Genomic DNA, 19,810 nt, shown 5'->3' on the forward strand with positions numbered 1-19,810 from the left:
TCTGACTCAAAGAAATTGAAAATAATTTTTATTAAAGATAAATGAGCAAAACAGTGCTGGGCAGCCGGGGCGTCACTGCTCTACCCAAGGCACGCAAATTGAGTTACAGCAAATAAGTGTTTATATACAGTCTGTAAGTACATGCCCCCAGATCTTCTTCCTGGTTGGTTAGATGGGTTGCTATGCTGTTCACCAGTCTTCCCCGCTTCTCAGGCATGCGCATACAATCTTCTTGTACAGCGAAGCACATTCCCCCCCCCCATAAGCACACAACATCTCTGCAGCTAAAACTTGCAAAACAGGATGTAGTAAACTATGGTGATAGAACATTGCAGTTTAACTTTTACACAAGTCGGTAAATTGTTAACTTTCAAGCTAATCTTGGTTTGATTAGCAAATTTTCTTAGTTGCACAATCTATTACAATCCCCCCTTTTTCTTTTCACCCTTCAATTTGCTGATCAAACCGGGTTATAGCTTCTCGTGCTGTATTTAAGATTGGATCATTTTCATCTTTTAATTCCAAATACTGTTGTCTCATTACCATGAGTTGTACTGTATCGATCCTACTTTTAATAAAGGTTAACAGCTTATTGAGAATACATGGTCCAAACGTTAAAACTAACATTAACATTATCAAAGGCCCTAATAGGGTGGAAATCAAGGTCGTTAACCAGGGTGATTGTTTAAACCAGGATTTGAACCATCCTCGTTGAGCTTATCTCTCTCGCTTCCTTTGTGCTAATCCTTCTTTTACTTTGGCTAAGGAGTCTCGTTCAACTCCTGTGTGGTCAGCATAAAAACAACATTCTTCTCCTAGAGCTGCACATACTCCTCCTTGCTGCAAAAATAATAGATCTAGCCCTCTCCGATTTTGTAATACCACTTCAGAGAGAGAAGTTAAAGATTTCTCAAGATAAGAAATAGATTTTTCAATCCTCTCTAGGTCTTCATCGACAGCTGCTCAGAGAGAGGCGAATCCTTGTTGTTGATGAACTACAGATATCCCTGTTGCAGCCCCAGTTACTCCTAAGCCTATTAACGTGGCTATAGTAATAGCTGTTATAGGTTCCCTTTTCTGGATCTTATGATTTTTAGTACTCCAGTGTATATACATACTTTCTTCAGAATGATAAAGTATTCGTGGGACTACTAAGACTTGAATACAAAATTCAGTATTACTATTAACTACTCTCTGTGATACACATGGGGTTAATCCTGTTCTGGAACATATCCACCATCCACCCGTTTCTGGTATTACCATTTATGTGAAGCTATCATTGTTGTGTTTATTTTATAACTGCAAAGTTTTTCTCTTGTGAGTGGCACTCTCCTTAGGCATGTCCCCTGCCCCCTTACGTTTTGAAGAGTGATTCCCACCTTCTTTTGTTCGCACCTACAGTAGTTTCTTGAATTAGATAGGTTATGTGTACCATTCAGGGCTATTCCTTCATAAAATGGAGGTTTAACAGTATAACACAACCAGCAGGACTTGGTCATGTTGAAGTCAGTATTATTCAAGGTGTTGTATGCTGCTTGCACTAGTTTGAACAGACGAGGTTTTTTTTTTCTCATCTATATTAGGATTCTTAGTCGGGGCCAAGGTTTCATTAAGGAGAGGAGCAACTGTACTATTCTTGCTTTTCTTCTTTTCACCTTCTTTTATATTTGGCCCCACAGCTTGTGGCGGTGTGGTAATTATTTGTTTATTAATTCGTATTAATCCCCCTCTATCCGTTCCGGGTTCCCAATACCTAACTCCCCAGGTTTTTCCTAATAGCCATCCTTGATCTTCTGGTTGTAAAACCGTGAGTGTTAAATATTTACAATTACTACTTCCTATTATTCCCCCTGTCGAATCATGTTGGGGAGGTTTACATCCCGAAGGTCCCCAAGTTGTGGTTAAAAACTTATCTCGCATAGAAGGTGCCCAAGCAGAGGCAATAGTTTCACAACCCCAATAAGCACAATAATACTGATTAGGATAGTTGCAATAACTCTTCCCCGGATTAGAAGAGGGACAAAAATAATAGGCTTTTTGATCTAAACATGGTTGTATAGGTGCTAACTGACAAAGGGAAACAGAAAAACTAGGGGATCCTGCGGTGATATTTCGCTTAATCACAGTCTGATCTTTCCCTCTTTGAAGGATCCACTCATAAGGTTGATGAGGATTACTAGGATTACTCCCACATACTACATTTAATCTTATAAAAAGAACTAAGCTAATTTTGAGCACTTGTTGAATAGTCCAATATTGCTGTCGAGCTATGGGGTGATCATTTTCATGGCCAGATTTCACACCTTGGGAGTTCTTGAAAAAAGGATGCATAATTCCATTGAGCATTTGTGGTAAACTCAACATTGAATTCCACTTGATTAGTATGCTCCCCTGTTTTACCCTTCTGCCTCCTTTGCCTACTGGGTTGCTTCCAGCAGCGAGGTAATCCATCTTTTTGGCAGCAAGGATATTCTTCGGGAGCCCCAGGTAGGAACTTTCGTTTGTCGTATCTCTTAACTACAGATTCCCACGCTTTAGTTTTTATAGGGGATAGATTACAAAGAATCTTGACCACTCTCTGACACACTATTCAGAGTGGTTGGCCGTTGCTTCGTAACTCTCCCCTCACTCCCTTTTTGAAGAGCTCCTTAAAACTTTGTCGAGTTCCAATAGTTTTGGTTGTCAGAGTCTAATTTAAACAACCCTAGCTTGCCAGCAATGCGGATAGTAGTTTGAGTTAACTTAAACTCTTCTCGTTCACATTCAGGACATATCCCTGGGGGAAACTTCTCATAACTACAATGGTAATACTATTTTTCTTTACAATAGGCACAGCAACTACATACAAAAGGGAAACAATTACAATTGCTAATACATCACTTTATCTTGATATTTTGCATACGTTCGTTTTATAGCTTCAGTCCTAAAATTTTTCTTACGACCTTCTCAGGGTGATTCGCTCCCCAGACCGCTTCTCTTTATTTTCACTCGAAGATCTCCTGGTTCAGACATGACAGTCCACCTGGCGGAGGTCGATTCTACTGGCCCTTTGACTCAGGATGCATGAGTCCAGCCTCGCTCTGCTGTGCGAATCGCAGTATCTGTGATGAGAAGAACAACAAAAGGTCCTTCCCAACAGCTCTCCCTCCAAGTTTTTATGAATACTTGATCCCCTGGCTGGAATTTGTGTATAGCTATGTCTAAGGGGGGTCGCTGTGTCACTAACCCTTTCTTTCTTAATTCTTGTCTTCTTTTTGTTAATTCAATTATATATTCTCTCAATAGGGTGTCTTCTACCTTCGGATGTTCCATAAAACTTTTTATAGGAGTTTTGTTTATTACTTCGGAATTTTTCACTACCATCAATGCTGCCTTCTTTGCTTCTTCATCGGCTAAGTTATTTCCTCTAACTGTCAATTTAGGTCCCTTTTGGTGCCCTTTTATATGTACCAGTGCAATTTCTGTAGGTCCTCTCAAGGCACTAAGGGTTTCTTTTATTAACACTTCATGAATTAGTCCTTTTCCTTACGCATTAATTAATCCTCTCTCTTCCCAGATTTTTCCAAATGTATGTACTATCCCAAATGCATATTTAGAGTCGGTATGTATTGTACCTTTCTTATTTTTCAATAATTGTAAAGCCCTCATTAAAGCATATAGCTCACACGCTTGGGCTGACCAGGTTTTATCAAAGGGTCCCGACTCCCTAAATTGAGACCTAATGCCGTCTATGATAGTGTATCCAGATTTTCGTTGTCCATTTACTATTTGAGAGGAACTATCTATGTATAATTTTTCCCCTTCATTTAGTTCTTCTCCTACTAAATCTTTTCTGATCTTTGTCTGTGTTTCAATTAGTTTTATGCAGTCATGTAAGAGTTCCCCTGTAGGTTCTCCATAAAGAAACTGAGCGGGATTCTGCAAGCTAGTGGTTCCTAACTCAAATTTAGGTGAATGCAGTAAAATACCTTCATATTTTAACAGCCTACTGTCAGTTAGCCACTTGTCTGCCTCCTGTGGGAACAGTTGCTAAAAGCAAGCCCATTATTTCCATATATTGCTGATCATTTACCTCCACCGTAATTTCTCCTTTTTCAAATCTGGTTACTGCATCCATTTGTGCCAACAAATTTCTCCTAAAAAGGTTTTGGGGAATTGGTTCTATATACAGAAGTTTATCAATATCTACTTGTTTACCCTTTACCTACTATGTAATTGTTACTTATTGGCAATCCACTAAAATTCCACTTGTTTCTGTTCATTCCAGGTTCCCATCAGTCTTTTTCAAAACTTGCTACTGTCCGTTTCTCTCTCTGCCTACTTCTTCTGTACCTTCCCCAACATTCATTTTCCCAATATACATTGATCTTTCTCTAAAGTCCTTCAAAGCCTTCTAACCTTTTTACTTCCCTACTTTCTTATCCTTTCAACAATCTTCCTTTTCCCTGTTACTGAATACTCTCTAAGCTTCATCTGACAACATTTCCAAATTTCTACTTTCTTTTGCCCTCAGTTTCTGTAACTTCTCTAGGGCAGCTCACACTGTTTTGAGTGTCAGGCTACCCTGAGAGGCATATGGCTTGTCCTCCCCGCCTCCTTCCCCCTCCGCTGCTTCTAGCAGTGTTTCCTTTCTCTCTTTGCTGCAGTTTAGACACAGGCAAGGCCACGTGGATGGGGGAGGTTGAATTTATCTTACAGCTTGGCACAGGCTTGTAATTTATATTACAACACAGGCCTGGGATATTTCGCTTTCTTGTTTTTCCATTTAATTCCAGTCATAATACACTTCATATGCAATTCCAATTAGCTCAGCAATAGTTACATTCCTCAGTCACATTAACCTTTTTCAATTCTCTTACATCTCCTGAATTCAGGGGGACTGATACAAACCCTACCCTTGGCTGCAGTCCTCCCATAGCAATTTCCCTTAAGGGATATAACACATTCTGTGGTCTTCCTCTGTTTTGGCTCCTGGTCACTCTCTTATTTCCACTTGCTGACGGAGTGGATGGGAGGGCGCTCAAGGCTAGGGTATATTGATTCAGGAGCTGAAGGGGTAGGAGGATCAAAATTTGAAGGGGGAATAGGAGCTGATGCAGCCGGAGGTGAGATATAGGGCGGGGGTGATAATTGTGAATCGTCTATTTCTCAGCCCTTTTCCTTCTGTTTTCTCTTTTAAATGTAAATAGATGAATTCGGGTGTCTGATCTAATCCATAAACTAGCATATTCACTTTCCTCCAAACAAAAGGGTTCTTTACTATTCACATAGGTATTTAAGGCTTGGCAAATCCAGTCCTCAAATGCCCCTAACACTGGCCAATATAAATGGTCCCTCCTGATTTGTTTTCCAAACCTCTATACAATAGTGGACCATCTTTTCCCTCAATTTTCCTTTTCTAGATGGATAATCATCCCAGAATTTTATCATGATACCTAAAGGACTATCTGGGAGAATCTCAGGTAACTTAACACTTGGATCCTTTATGGGGTCTGAAGAGTTACTTCTTTTTTTTTCTGCCCCATCTTCCAAAAGTGCCTTCTTTCACAAACACACTCGCTTCCATTCGGTTGTGGCTCACGCCCTCACAGGTAATGAGAACCGCACTACTGGAAGGTCCACACTCGCTTCGTCCTGACGGATGTCGCAGCCAGTCACACTTCGGGTACTCCCAATCCCCGACCGAATGACATCACTTACCTACTTTATCCTCGTTCACTGATGGAACAGTATCACTTACTCTCTTCCAAGTCTTCATTCAGCTCTTCGTGCACAAAAATTATGGGGAACTGCAGTTTTATTCTTTTGCTCACTTATCTTTGGTTCGGATATCCAGGGTCTATGGCACAGGACTCCAGCCCCAGGACCATCCGTAGATGGGGGCACTCTTCCTGGAGACGGGATCCCGCAGCACAGAGGTCTGGATCCGAGTCACGGCACCAAATTCTTATAGTCAAATCTGACTCAAAGAAATTGAAAAATATTTTTTATTAAAGATAAATGAGCAAACCAGCACTGGATGGCCGGGCAGCCACTGCTCCACCCAAGGCATGCAAATTGAGCTACAGCAAATAAGTGTTTATATACAGTCTGTAAGTACACGCCCCCAGATCTTCTTCCTGGTTGGTTAGATGGGTTGCTATGCGGTTCATCAGTCTTCCCCGCCTCTCAGGCATGCGCATACAATCTTCTTGTACAGCGAAGCACATTCCCCCCCCCATAAGCACACAACATCTCTGCAGCTAAAACTTGCAGAACAGGATGTAGTAAACTATGGTGATAGAACATTGCAGTTTAACTTTTACACAACTCGGTAAATTGTTAACTTTCAAGCTAATCTTGGTTTGATTAGCAAATTTTCTTAGTTGCACAATCTATTACACTTCCCATTTCTCCACAGAACTTAAAAAAAAAGTTTGATGCTAACATACAATTTTTGCTCTCTCTTACCCTTCCTTCGCTTCCCTGCTTCTGCAGGTGATATTACTGGAACAATGTTTTTTCACTTATTTTTACCATTGTATTTTGTGCTCAAGAACCCCCAGAATGTGCACAAATACTCAGTGTGATGAATTCCAGTCTTCAAACTTATTTGGCTGTGAGCATCAGGACAAAAGGATGTGAAAGTGAGGAATTGCACTGTTCTGTGCTTTGAATTTAAGTAGTTCATTATTCTGAAATTACAGCGAGATTAGGTCTGCTCACAAGAGCAGAAACCTAAAGTAGACTTTACAGCTTCTCTCTTCTCTGACTAGTGTTAATTTTGTTATGATGTTTCTTGATCTCAAAATTCTAACAAAATCCTTTTAAAGTGTGTTTGCAAGAGAGCGTGAGACAGACTGGAGTTTAAAACCTGTATTCTGCTTATGACAGGTGCTCTTCATCTGGCATCTGGAGTGCCTGTATTGCCTCAGTACTATTTCCCAGAATCTTTTGATCAGCTTCCTGAGGACTGGGGTCTCTTCGATGGATGAAAACCTACAGTCCTGGGGACTCGCAGTATTAGTGACCTCGCAATGCTGCTGGGCAGCCACAAAAAGAACACACCACCTGTTGAATTTGGAGCATGTCAGGTTTGCTTTTCTTAGGTATATGGCTTTTTGCAGATTCTTCCAGGTCCATAGCTAACTAAATAATTATTTTATGTGGAGTGCCCACAATTATTTTTCTTTTAAGCCCCTGTGTCTCACTGATAAAATATGCTTTTTCAACTTAGAAGCCTTTATTGTGTAAGTTACTATTTCTTTCTTCTTAATCCATGTCTGGAGCTTTCTGCTCTTTGTTGCATCAGTTGCCTCCTGTCCTCTTCCTTTCTAACTCCAGATGTTCCTACATCAGATCTATGACCGTCTGCTCATACTACGCATTTGTCAGTCTTCTAGTGCAGCTTTGCAACCCGTTTTGCTGAAATGTGTTAAACGTTGACTGGTTTTGAGGAACCTCTTGCATTATCATGACACATTTGTATGCTTGCTCTGTGCAGCTGTTACCTATTTTTTGCTTCCTTTTTATTCTTCATTCTTCTTTTTATTAAAGTATATTATAGTAGATAATGTTAGTGGCAAATGAAATGCCAAATGCGAAGACAACCGAGGAGCTCAGCACTCACACAGACTGTGAAGCAAAGCTCTTGGAATTTGATGATGTCCTCCTTTTTTACAACTTTTTAACAAGCTCAGAGGTATTTAACTCTTATCTATGATTTGCTTTTTTTTTTTTTTTTTTTACATAATGCTTTGATTTTACAAGTGATCTAATTGGCTTTCCAGCCCGGGAAGGATTCACAGTTTCCTTCGGCAGCTGATGGTTTCACCACAGTAGAAAACAGGGCTCATCATCATACAGCTTTTAAGAAATGAGCTTGTCTGCACTCTGTGCTGCCTTTTCCTTCAGACTGGCTGTTGCTGTTTCGGGGGTTCACACCCCAGCATGTGCGCAGACACCCCTACCTGCACATACACCCTGCCAAAGCTACTCCGCTGGCTCATGGCCCGTCCTTCAGCGGCTCCCAGGCCACGTCGGAACAGCTGGTTTTGCAGAGGGACACCCCACTGCCCTCGCGTCGCCTTTACCTCTCACTGGGGTGCTGGGACCCGAACAAACGCTTTGTGTCGCCCCCCTGCACGGGCGAGAGGGGAGGGGCCGCCCCGTAAGTGACTGTTGGGGCTCGGCGGGGTGAAGTCTGTTTATATCTCATTCCTCGTTAGTATAGTGGTAAGTATCCCCGCCTGTCACGCGGGAGACCGGGGTTCGATTCCCCGACGGGGAGGAGGCGCTGTTTTTAACACTCGGGAGCGCTCCTGCTCTTCCTCCAGTCCCGGAGCCCTGTTCGCGGTGTGAGGGAAGTAAAGGTGATGGGGAGCTGTTCCGGAGCAGTGGCGTGCGTGCCCCACGGCGGGGAGATGCGTGGGGTGTCGAAGGGGAGAGAGCTGTGGGTTGTTTCGGTTGGGGTCCTTGCCGAGCCGCTCCGTGGCGCCGGAGCGCACAGAAGAATGAAAGTTTTGGAAGTCTCCGTTTTAGCAATCCTCCTCACTCCGGTGAATGCCGGTGCTGCTTTGCCCGCGGTCCCTGAAGCGGCCCGCCGCAGTCGTCTTTAAAAAGAGCGGGCGCGGCGCCCGCAGGAGCAGCTCTGGGTGGTGGTTTCACTCGCAGCGTGCCCGTGTGAGCGCCTGAGCTTCTGGCACGCGAAACTACCTCCCAAGAGTGGCCGGTTAGCTCAGTTGGTTAGAGCGTGGTGCTAATAACGCCAAGGTCGCGGGTTCGATCCCCGTACGGGCCATTCAGTTTTTCTTCCTCTCTGGCGGGAGAAAATCGCTGGCTTTTCCTGAATGTTCCGATTTTTCCTTCTTTTTGAGGAGGAAGTGTAACACAGAAGCGAACACGGTAACCCAAGGGGAAGCTTGACTTCGGTGAGCATACAGCAAATGCGAGCCGGCCTGGCCGGGTGCCTCTCACCTCAGACACGCATCGAGACAGCGGCCACCCGCGGGTCAGAAACTCGCTAGAGGTGACGTCACACCACGTCCTGGAAGAAAGCCCATAACGTCGTTCCTCGTTAGTGTAGTAGTGAGTATTCCCGCCTCTTACGGGGAAAATCAGGGTTCGATTCCCCGATGGGGAGGAGGCGCTGCCTTTTGCTCAGGTGGATGGGGGAAAATGGGACGGGACGAGACCACCTTTCCCCATGGGGCCCTCGACGAGGTTCGTGCCGGGGGAAAATATGTGGACAGTCAGCTCGGGTCTGGGAGCAATTTGCAGGACCTCAGGGCAACACCAAACAGCTTCCTGATCTGTCCCTGACCTTCCCGGCAAAGGGGCTGTTGCAAAACAGGTGGCTGTTTGTCTTGATCACAGCTAAGAGGTACAGTGCTGAAAGATTTTCTCCTCAAAATGGACAGCCAGTCTTCTGCTCTCATCAGGTGACACTGGGACCCTAACCCAGAATCTCACAGCACATTTTAAGACACTTTCCCTTTCTCGAGTCAATTTATATAGCCTCAAAACCCACACAGTTAAGTACCACCTTTCTCACAGCTTCCTGGAAGCAGACTTCAAGGTTTAAAAGCATATCAAATATTCCCTTTATTCTTTAAAAGAAAAAAAATCTAAAACATCCCAACATATTCTAGGAGTAGGCACACATAATGCTTTCATTCCATGAGGAGAACACAGTTTACCATTTTGCAGTCAAACAAATCAGCTGAGGAAGTTCTTAAGCGTGCACAGTAGTCCTGTGAGGGTACCACCAGTCCTTCACAAGGCAATATCAACAGGGAGTGACAACATTAACTGATCAATCTTAAATAGAGAGTTCACATATTTGCAATTTATAACAATTACACAGCATTATTAAGGCACCAGGTAAGAGTATAAACATACTAAAAACACCACACAACAGCAGTTTGAAGGAGCTGGTTTGCAGGCGTTCCTGTTCTTTCATAATGGCTCAGTGTAAGCAGTCCGTCTTGTTCTTGATGCGTGTCAGTGCACCCAGTCTTTGGGATTGCGCAGAACCTCCAGGATTTCTGCTTCTTTCGAGCTCTCTGGAGGGGTGTGCATGTACTCCCACCTACAGGGAGAGGGGAAACTCACTCAGACTGCTCAGCTGGCTGCCACCTCTCCCATGCCAGGCTGTGTTTGGACTTGAGCTGTCTTTTCTGAGGGAGCAAAGCTACATACACAGTTGATAACTCTTGCGTCAAATAGACAGATATGGCTACAAATCATTGATTTAAATAAAAACAAATAATGACACTGGAAGAGACAGGAGAAATGTTAGCTTGATCTTCTTTCCAACTTCTGGAAAGACTAGAAAAAAGAAAAAAGAAAGAGCAATGCCCCCCACCCCACAATCCATGCAGGTTTATTTGCAAAGATATTTTAGCAGTTTCTTGTGACACACTAGTGTCACGAGGAAGGTGAGCCAAAAAAGAACTCGGACAAAAGAGAGAGAGGATACAAGTCCTAAGGGAAATAGCCAGCTTCAAATTTTATCATTTGATCCTGACACAATATTTCCAGCCAGCCAGGGCAAATTTTTCAAGAACCTGGACTGGAAGCACTGTAAGTCCTTTTTAAATCTTGGTTTTAAAAACAAAGTTGATGAGGGACTACTTGTTATTAGAAAGGCAACTAAGAAGCATGACAGCAGAAGAAAAGTGTCAGCAATCACAGAGGGATGGGTACAACCTTTTTCCATTTTTTTTTCCCAGGAAGCACCTATTCATGCTGTTAAGAGAACTATTTATGTTGATGAAAACAAGCAAAACCAGATCATCCCATCAATGAAATAAAAAGGTAGGACTGTGCTACACCACCAGGTGTGGGATACATCTGGTGTGGAGAGTAGGATAAAGCTCTGTGGTATGACCAGGACTGCCTTCATGGGCTGTAGGCAAGGGCTTCAAGGGCTAGTAGGCAAAGGTCAGTTATCCTAGTGGAGGGAGGTCACTAATGGAGTCTGAAGAAATTCATGATTGGGCCTGTGCTACTCAGCATATCTAAAAGCAACCTAAAAAGGGGCATAAGCAGCAAATGGCAGTGATATTGCAAGATTAAGCAAGATCAGTTAAAACCTAAAAAGGCAGTTGAAAATGGTTAATATATCGTGCCAAGCAACTGAACAAAAAAATGTGACGGGAAAGTCACTGTGGAGTGATCTAAAGTGATGTACACAGAAAAAAGTTACATACATGCTGAGAGACTGAGTTAGCCTTTATTGCCCAGAAAAGACCTTGGCATCATAACAATTATGTGAAAAAGCCAGCTCAGTGTTTAGCAGCAGTCAAAACCAGCAAACAGCATATTAGCATTATGAAAGGAATAATAAACATAATTATGAATCAACAGCACACCTGCGTCTTGGATACACATACACATTAATAGCTTATGTCATCTGTTCCTTATCCCTGGTTCAAAAAGGGCATAGAAAACTTAAGAGAAAAGTGAAGAGAAAGTGAAAAGTGAAGAGAAAAGTGAAGAGAAAAGTGGCAAATGTTATCTAAGTATGGAACAGCCACTGCACAAAGATTAAAAAGAAGGGGACTTATCAGCCTGGAAAATAATGAAAAAAACAGAAGCATGTAAAATAAGGACTATTATGGAGAAAATGAATAGGAAGAAAGTCTGGTTACTCACTGAAAAGTCAAATGAAGTCATTAGGTGCAAGTAGAAAACAAAAAGGCACTTTTTCACACAACAAACAGTTAAACTGTGGAACTTCCTTACCACAGGCTTGTTAGGACTGCAATAAGCTCGCATGGTTTCAAAGAGCTACTAAACAAAAACCCATGGACCGAGAGGGGGAAATCTATCAGGCGGAACTAAGCACAAAAAATACCTTTTTTCTTTTTCATGTCAGAAAATATCTACACTATGTTCTAGATATTTTTGTCATTACGGGCAACTGTGTAAGTGTAGCAGACCAGAGAAGTATCTGCACTTATTTGGCCAGTTCTTGTATGAAGCACGAACTAACCACTGTTAAAGAGACTGGACACCAGGACAGAGCTTTGATTTAATCCTATGAAGTATTTTAATAAGAACAGTGCCTACCTGCCAGCTCCACATATCTGTGCCCTTACCTTGCAGTCAGTGGCAGAGACATGAGAATACTTTCAATTCTTGACCCTGGTGTCAGAAGGCCAAACTTTGTACCTCTATCGTAAAGCAAGTTGAACTCCACGTACCTACAGGGAGACGCAACAGAAAAACAAGTTTATTATCAGAAGTTGCTTGTGCTTTCTTCAGCCAGCAGACATGAAACAAAACCAGCCTGTCTTTCTGATGTGCTAGGTGTCAGAATGAACCCTGGTTTGGAGCCAACTGTTCTTTAGCATCCTTTGCATAGGAATGCAAGTGGGACCTTGCCACTCCACAATGCATAGGAAGGAACAGACAAGGGCATACCAGCTATTTAAGGAGAGTATTCTGCATGGTGCTATACTAGCTTATTTCTTCTAGTCCTCAAGGCTGCTGGCAAGCTCAACACCAAGTTTGGCTTGGTTATGCTAGTACTCCTTTTTGTGGTGGTGTCAGACATAAGAGGAGCCTTAAAGGAACTGGAAATGACCACAGAAAAATCTCTGCTTTGCAGTCCTCCATGCTGAAAGACGCATAAGCAGCAAGGTCAAAACAAGATTTTCTCGGGAAGCGTTGAAAAGCAGCAGAAGTCAACAGCTTCAGAGTGATGGCTGGGACTTGTAATGCCAGAATAGACAGTTTTCTGCCTCCAGCATAGGAACAGAACAGTGACAATTCGGCAGGGTTTATCTTAGTCACCAGTACTGAGGTATTAGTACTTACCTGTTTGCAGAAATGGAGAGCTTAGCCTAGCCCAGTAAACTGCAAACAGATCCAGGGAAATAAGTGGGCCTCATGACCACGCCAGGCTGCAACCAAAAGAAGCTACTCCCCTGTACAACTTTAGGAGCATCTGAAAGGCCAACACTCCTAGGAATAGCCTCACCAAATTAAGCATATGTGCTTATTTGAATAATTGCTACAGGTCAGTGATCTAAACTTGAATGTTTATGCCTTCTCTATGCCACTATCAGAAAGATTTCTCTGCAAAAGAGGCAGAAACTAAAGACTTCTGCACAAAGCACATGTATTCTCATTTCTCCATACACTTACACAATCACAGGACATAAATAAAGGAGTACAACTGTATCTACCAATGTACTTAAGCTTTTGCAACATTAACAGTTCTTCATATTAATAAGCATCCTCGAAAGTCTCTTAAGTTACAGTGACTTTGGACCAGGCCAGAAAAACAAAACCCCTCTGTATCTTCATTCCTTCGCAAAGAGTTCACTGTGTCCTCATTTCAGTGTCAAGATCAGATAGAATAAATATATATTTAAGAAGTCAAAAGTACTCTTGGGTACAGTTATTCCACGACTTTCTGGGTTTTAGCTTCACTACTAAATAGGAAGCATGACTCTCTCACCCTTATGCTCCCCATGTCCTGGTGCAGTCCTGTATCCCACATCACTGGGCTGCAGGAGAGGGTGGGATTCAAGACACCACGCACCCCTTTGCCTGTTACAAAGCAGCAGCATTCCTTGGCTTTTGAAGGATTTGAGGAGAAACTCTAGCATTTTGTATGGGTTGTTTGTGCTGTGTCATGGAAGAGTGGCAGATACAGATGAGGGTGTGCTAGTACCTTCTTCGCATCTTCCCCAACAATCTGGTATTTGATTTCAAAAACAGTTCTTTACACAAAAAATGTTGAAATTGTCTGGCAAGCTGTAGGCCACCTAGGCAAACTTACCCACACTGCAACAGGACACAAACCCTGCAGCCATGAAGAACTAGCTCATTTTTTTGTCACCAGCATAATCCACCTCCTGTGTATTCTTTTGCTTCTTCAGTACTCACCGTCCTCTCCGAAGCTGCTGCCATAGCTTTTCCTCTGGTGTGAAGGAGTCGTGGCAGTGCCTTTTCACAATGGGAATGTAACAAGGCACAACAGCTTTGGCACAACTCTTCACAAACTGGAATACTTCCTCCTTGGAGGGAGAGTCCACATCATCAAAGAATATGCCACCAATCCCTCTTCGCTCACCACGGTGCTTGATATAGAAGTAGTCATCACACCTAGAAGAGATAGCAAACAATTATTAACATGGTTCACAATATTCAAAGAAATGAACAGAACTCCAAACAGTTACATGGCACAACATGGCACTAGTGAAATATTGATGACAAGTCAGTTCCTGCAGTGCCAGTTCATAGAATCACAGAATGTCCTGAGTTGGAAGGACCCACAAGGATCATTGAGTCCGACTCCTGTCCCTGCATATGACAACCCCACAGTTCACACCATGTGTCTGAGGGTGTTGTCCAGTCTCTTCTTGAACACTGTCAGGCTTGGGGCCATGACACCTCTGTGGGGAGCCTGTTCCAGTGCTCCACCACCCTCTGGGGGAAGAACCTTTTCCTAATGTCTAACCTAAACCTCCCCTGGCGCATCTTCCTGACATTCCCTCGGGTTCTGTCATTGGTCACCAGAGAGAAGAGATCAGCATCTGCCCCTCCTCCTCCCTTTGTGAGGAAGCTGTAGCCGCCATGAGGTCTCCCCTCAGTCTCTTTTCCAGGCTGAACAAACCAAGTGACTCTAGCCACTCCTCATACGGCTTCCTCTCCAAACCCTTCACCAACTGCATGGCCCTCCTCTGGATGCTCTCCAGTAGCTTTATATCTTTTTTATCCTGTGGCGCCCAGAGCTGCACACAGTGCTCCAGGTGAGGCCGCACCAGTGCAGAGCAGAGCGGGACAATCACCTCCCTCACCCGGCTGGCAATGCTGTGCTTGATGCACCCCAGGACGCGGGTGGCCCTCTTGGCTGCCAGGGACACTGTTGGCTCATGGCTGCCACACTGCTTCACTGACTGCAGAGAGCCAGCACGGTACAGCACCATCTGGAAAGCACTCCAGCCTTCACTTATGGTAAAAGCTCTGATGAAACAGTCTCTGCAAAGCAATATATCACCACACGGTCACTGAACATGTAACACTCAAATACCATGGCAGATGGTTCCATGTGGAGTGATCCAATCCATATCCTCTGCTTACGAGGAGAAGGGACACCTGATTTCAAAACTTTACCCTAAGAGCTCTTCTAGATTTCATTCCCAGAATTATATATAGATCCCATTTTTTTGGTACAGCTTTCAGATTAATTCAAAATAAACTTGGAAGATAATTCCTTGATTCTTCTTGCCATTTGGTGAAATAATTGGTTTTCTGCATCAAAACTAAAATAATATATAAACCAAAGACCAGATAAGAAAGCCACCGTCACTTAAGGAAAAATCAAAATTGAGTCAGGCTTCCTTGGAAAAAGGCTTTTTAATAGTTAAACTTGGAGTCATGCTAGCAGTGGTTTTTCATTACTCAAGTGCAAGTTTATGAAGGAGTAAGCGTGGCTTATCCTACAACAGGGAGGCAATTAATCTCTTGCATTTACTGAGAGTGTCTAGGTGTGCAATTACTATAAATTAGCTGATCCACACCTTGTCTTGCTTATAGTTGCTTGCTTGGGCAACCATGCTCTGCAAGTCTTTCCATGGGAGAGAAATGGAAGGAATGTAGCAAGCAGAAACCATCAACAGCAGGGAAAACATGCCTTCCTTTAGGACTCATGTTTCATGTATGTATCCATCCACAGTTGCTGTTCTCAAGCAACATAAGTGGCATGGCCATAGCGAGAGAGATGTGGATATATAACAGATATCCTATACTATTCTATTCACTGGGACGCTTTTTTTGTGTGTGTTTTTTTTGTTTGTTTGTTCATTTTTTATATATATCAGCAAGAAGAGTTAGGAGAAAGGGTTAGTCAGAAATGCAAAAGAGAACAAGCCTGACAAAAGTATTAAAGCTAGATCAGGAAGACCTGGTAACATAACAAGAGTTTTTACATTGGGAAAAGGGGCAATGCCCATTAGCAGAAGCTCAGAGGAGACTCACACTACACCGACACTGAGAACCACATGCCTCTATACAGCTGCTGCTTACAGCAAACACTAGTGCTGGGACTGAGAAAACCGCCTTTGTTCATGGGATACAATTAGTCCTCCCATGAGCTGTCCGCAGACTAAGAACAGGCGTCCTTCTCTCTGACTCCCTCTGATGCTGCAAACAACCTGACCATTGACAATCTGAACTACCATGCAAAAACTCCTCAAAGAGCACAACTGTAGTCTTAAGGTTATAAGATGTGCTTCTCTACGTGGCTCACACCCAAGCTACAACACCCACTTTATCTCCTGTCCTCAGACAAGAGTCAGTAGTTTACAAAAGGGTCACTCCTCCTTTCTGGATACCACAGCTTGTAGCAGATAGGATTATCGAACACAGAGCAGCAACCACCCTCTGAGCAGTGAAGGATCTCGTCACCTGTATCTCTTAGCTCAAGAGGAACATTCAAAGTTTGCATTTTTAGAGAATATGCTGTTGAACTTGCAGTGAATGTGTCACTGGAAAAAAAGTACAGCTCCATCTATGAAGCTTCTACATTAAGGACAAGCTCTTTTACCTATCTGACAAAAAAAAAGAAAAAAAAAGGGTAATGAAGGTCAAACTGAAGGCAGAAAAACTGGAATGGGACTTTCAGAACTGCAGCACTGGTTCCAGAGCTCACACTAACATCATGCACATTTACCATGAGTTCACTGCAAGAAGAATTAGTGCAAGTCCATGGGGCGAAAGCCTTGTCCTAGTTTAACAGCAGAGGCTAAAAGGAATTTTTAAATTGCCTAGTGAAGTCTGTGGCTTACAGAACCTTGCAGAGTCAGCTTGGTTTTTATTCGGGCTGCAGACTTACGATCCTAGTTGTCAGCCCTCTGATTTGAAAAAAAACGCAGGCCTCTCTAAATAACAGATTGTTTTAGACTACATTTTGTCCCAGTGCACATTTGCTGATTTTCGCTAGGGTCTGCTGGTACTCTTTAAAAAGAACTAAAGCACATCTCTCCCCACATACCATTTCTTGTACTTGGGATACAGCTTCAGATCATGCTTGTCACAGGCTTCTTTCAGAGTCTTGTGAAAATGAACAGCATCCTCTTCATTCAGGTAAGTTGGAGTGAGGTCAGTCCCACCACCAAACCACCACTGTGTAGTTCCTATAGGAGAGAGGCAAGCAGCAACATTTTTTTTTAAAACTTCCAAACAGAAATACGTTGCTAGTCATTCACCAAGAACTAGTAACTACTTTTATAATACAAAACAAAATAATCATTTAGTGTTGTTCCTAAACATTGAGAAGGAAAAATTTGAATTCAAAGCAGTGCAATGACCAGTGACTTCAGGAAAACATGAAATAAATTTCCAAGCAGGGAAAACCATTTTTTCGCTATTTTGGACCACTGACTCTGACTACATCCTCCCAGCTTCTGAGGAGCTATGCTTTAACTTCAGTCTGAAACACCCAGTGTATGCTGCAAAACACCAACTGCAAACAGCTTTACTGTACCAGATGCACACATCACTCTGACTTTACAAATGGACAATGGAAGGCCCAGAGGTTAAGACTACGCAACAGACTCTTGGCACTGCTGGGAACAAGCCTGGACTGGTTCTTAACCTCTTACTCTCACCACACATTCATGCTTCCTTCACGTGGAGTCACACATTTCATATGTACTTCATTGGATTAAAATTCTTACCGTCTGCTTCTTCAATTTCAAAGTATCTGTAGTTGAAGTGCATGGTTGGAACATGAGGGTTCTTTGGATGGATAACAGAGCTCACACCCATGGCACAAAAAGGCAGTTTCCCTAGATAAAGAGATGCATAGAAAACCTTCAGTTTTTCGAATAACTTCCTTAGGTTCCAAGCTACTGTTCTGCTACAAGAAAATTTCTCGTGTTGGGTCACCATAATTATTAACCAATTTGCAATCTGCTTCTCATCCACACACTTCTTTGCACCTAACTAAATGCTTTTTTTGGTATTTGTCCTAAAATGCAACAATATAGAATCATAGAATAGTTTGGGTTGGAAGAGACCTTCAGAGCTCATCTAGTCCAACCCCTCTGCAATGAGCAGGGACATCTTCAACTACATCAGGTTGCTCAGAGCCCTGTCCAGCCTGGCCTAGAATGTCTCCATGGATGGGGCATCCACTGCCTCTCTGGGCAACCTGTGCCAGTGTTTCACTACCCTCATTGTCAAAAATTTCTTTCTCATGTCTAGCCTGACACGAGCACCCATTAGATGATGATCGCTTAAAACACAAGGCATTGCTAAGGCTTCCCACCACCCCTAGTCCTCACAGTTATCCTTTGCTACACAGATGTGGTTTGAATAGTCACAGAATCACAGAATGTTAGGGATTGGAGGGACCTTGAAAGATTATCTAGTCCAATCTCATCTTTGGCCTTCAGGTCTTTCTGGTTCTCTCTGTCCACCCTTTTGGTATATAACTCCTGTGCTGTTTCACTGCTGAGTCAAACTGTCATTGAGAAATAACCTGTGGCTACAGGACATTGCTTAAAGCAGCAAGACAGCAGGAGAACACCGATACCTAGATTTTTAGAGGTATGAGAGTCCACCTGCCAAGCTGCCTGGTTGTAAACCACCACGATACAAATGAAATCTTCCCTTGAGCGTTGATCAGGCTGCCATTCCTCACCTTCTGCTCAAAGGGCAGACTCTGATGTCAAAGTACACGCAGGGGAACACTCTTGGGTGAATGCATCCTGGCCCCCCACCCACCTCCCCGCCGGACCCCTTACCGTCTTTGGCCTTGAGCGACTTCCCCCGGCTTCTCATCTGCCGCGCTGCCTCCTCGGACAGGGTCCCGAACACGACGGACACGTTCACACCCGCCTTCTCGAAGACCTCGCCGTCCTGCAGCACGCAGCTGATGCCGCCTCCGCCTGCCAACGCCAGGGTCACCCCGCGCCGGAGCTACCGCCCCCCCGGGGTGCCCGAGCCAGGGGTGACCCCCGCGGCCCCCCCGTACCTTCCTTCCTCTCCCAGGTGTCGACGGCGAAGGAGGCGCCCGGGTCCAGCGCGGCCAGGGCGCGGCACATCTCCCCCTGCGTCTCCATGATGAGCAGCTCCATCCGGCTCCGCAGCTCCCGCCGCCGCCGCCGCAGCTCCCGCAGCCCGCTCACCGGCGGCGCCATGAACCTTTGCCGCAGCTCTTCTTCCTCCTTCTCATCCTCGTCCTTCTCGGACGCCGCCATCGCGGCCTGCTGCCGCCGCCACAGTCCCAGCCCCAGCCCGCCCAGCGACCCCGCCGCCGCCAGCGCCGCCCGCCGCCAGCCCTGGCCCGCCGCCAGCCCCGGAGGTGCGGAGCCCAGCGCTCGCCGGCCCGCCGCGGTGGCCAGGGCCAGGGCCAGGGCGGGCGAGCCGCAGGCGGCGCGGGTGGCCCCGCGGAACAGCTGAGCGGCTGCCGCCATGACCGACACCAGCGCCGCACTGCCGGCGGGGCGGGCCGCGCCCGGGCCGGGCGGAGCGGGGGCCGGGGCGGGTCGAGGCGGGGCCATGCCGTCCGCGCGGTGTATAAATATGTGTACGTCGATGTATATGTGTCTGTACAGGAGGGGCTGTCCCAGCTGGGTGTCCTGGGGCCGACTGCCGGTCCCCGGAGCTGGGGTGGCACCGGGCTGCCCGCCCCCTGTGGATGCTGCGGCCGGGAGAGGCAGCGGCGCAGGGAAGGCTCGGGCGTCGCAGCCCGGGCGGTGTGGCGTTGGGAGAAGGGGCTGGTGTCCTTGCGCCCGTAAAACATTTCTGCGCACTAGTGTCAAATAACCCGGTTTCGTCAATGCAGCTGCTTGAGACTGCGGAGTCA

At 44.8% G+C, this 19,810-nt stretch overlaps 1 protein-coding gene across 1 annotated transcript; it reads right to left on the bottom strand.

Annotated features, from left to right (window-relative positions):
* On the bottom strand, window positions 1–19,440 carry CPOX (coproporphyrinogen oxidase). The gene is made up of 8 exons (XM_082049710.1): window positions 18,977–19,440; window positions 18,747–18,890; window positions 17,676–17,786; window positions 16,991–17,132; window positions 13,882–14,100; window positions 12,084–12,188; window positions 5,701–10,069; window positions 1–3,101 (listed from the first exon to the last, which is right to left on the bottom strand). The coding sequence occupies exons 1-7, from the start codon at window positions 19,416–19,418 to the stop codon at window positions 9,982–9,984; spliced, it is 1,251 nt and encodes a 416-aa protein (XP_081905836.1). The 5' UTR covers window positions 19,419–19,440; the 3' UTR covers window positions 1–3,101; window positions 5,701–9,981.
* Between the last annotated feature and the right edge of the window lie 370 nt (window positions 19,441–19,810).

This window comes from Streptopelia decaocto (assembly GCF_964273445.1).
Source record: "Streptopelia decaocto genome assembly, chromosome: 1".
Lineage (NCBI taxonomy): Eukaryota > Metazoa > Chordata > Aves > Columbiformes > Columbidae > Streptopelia > Streptopelia decaocto.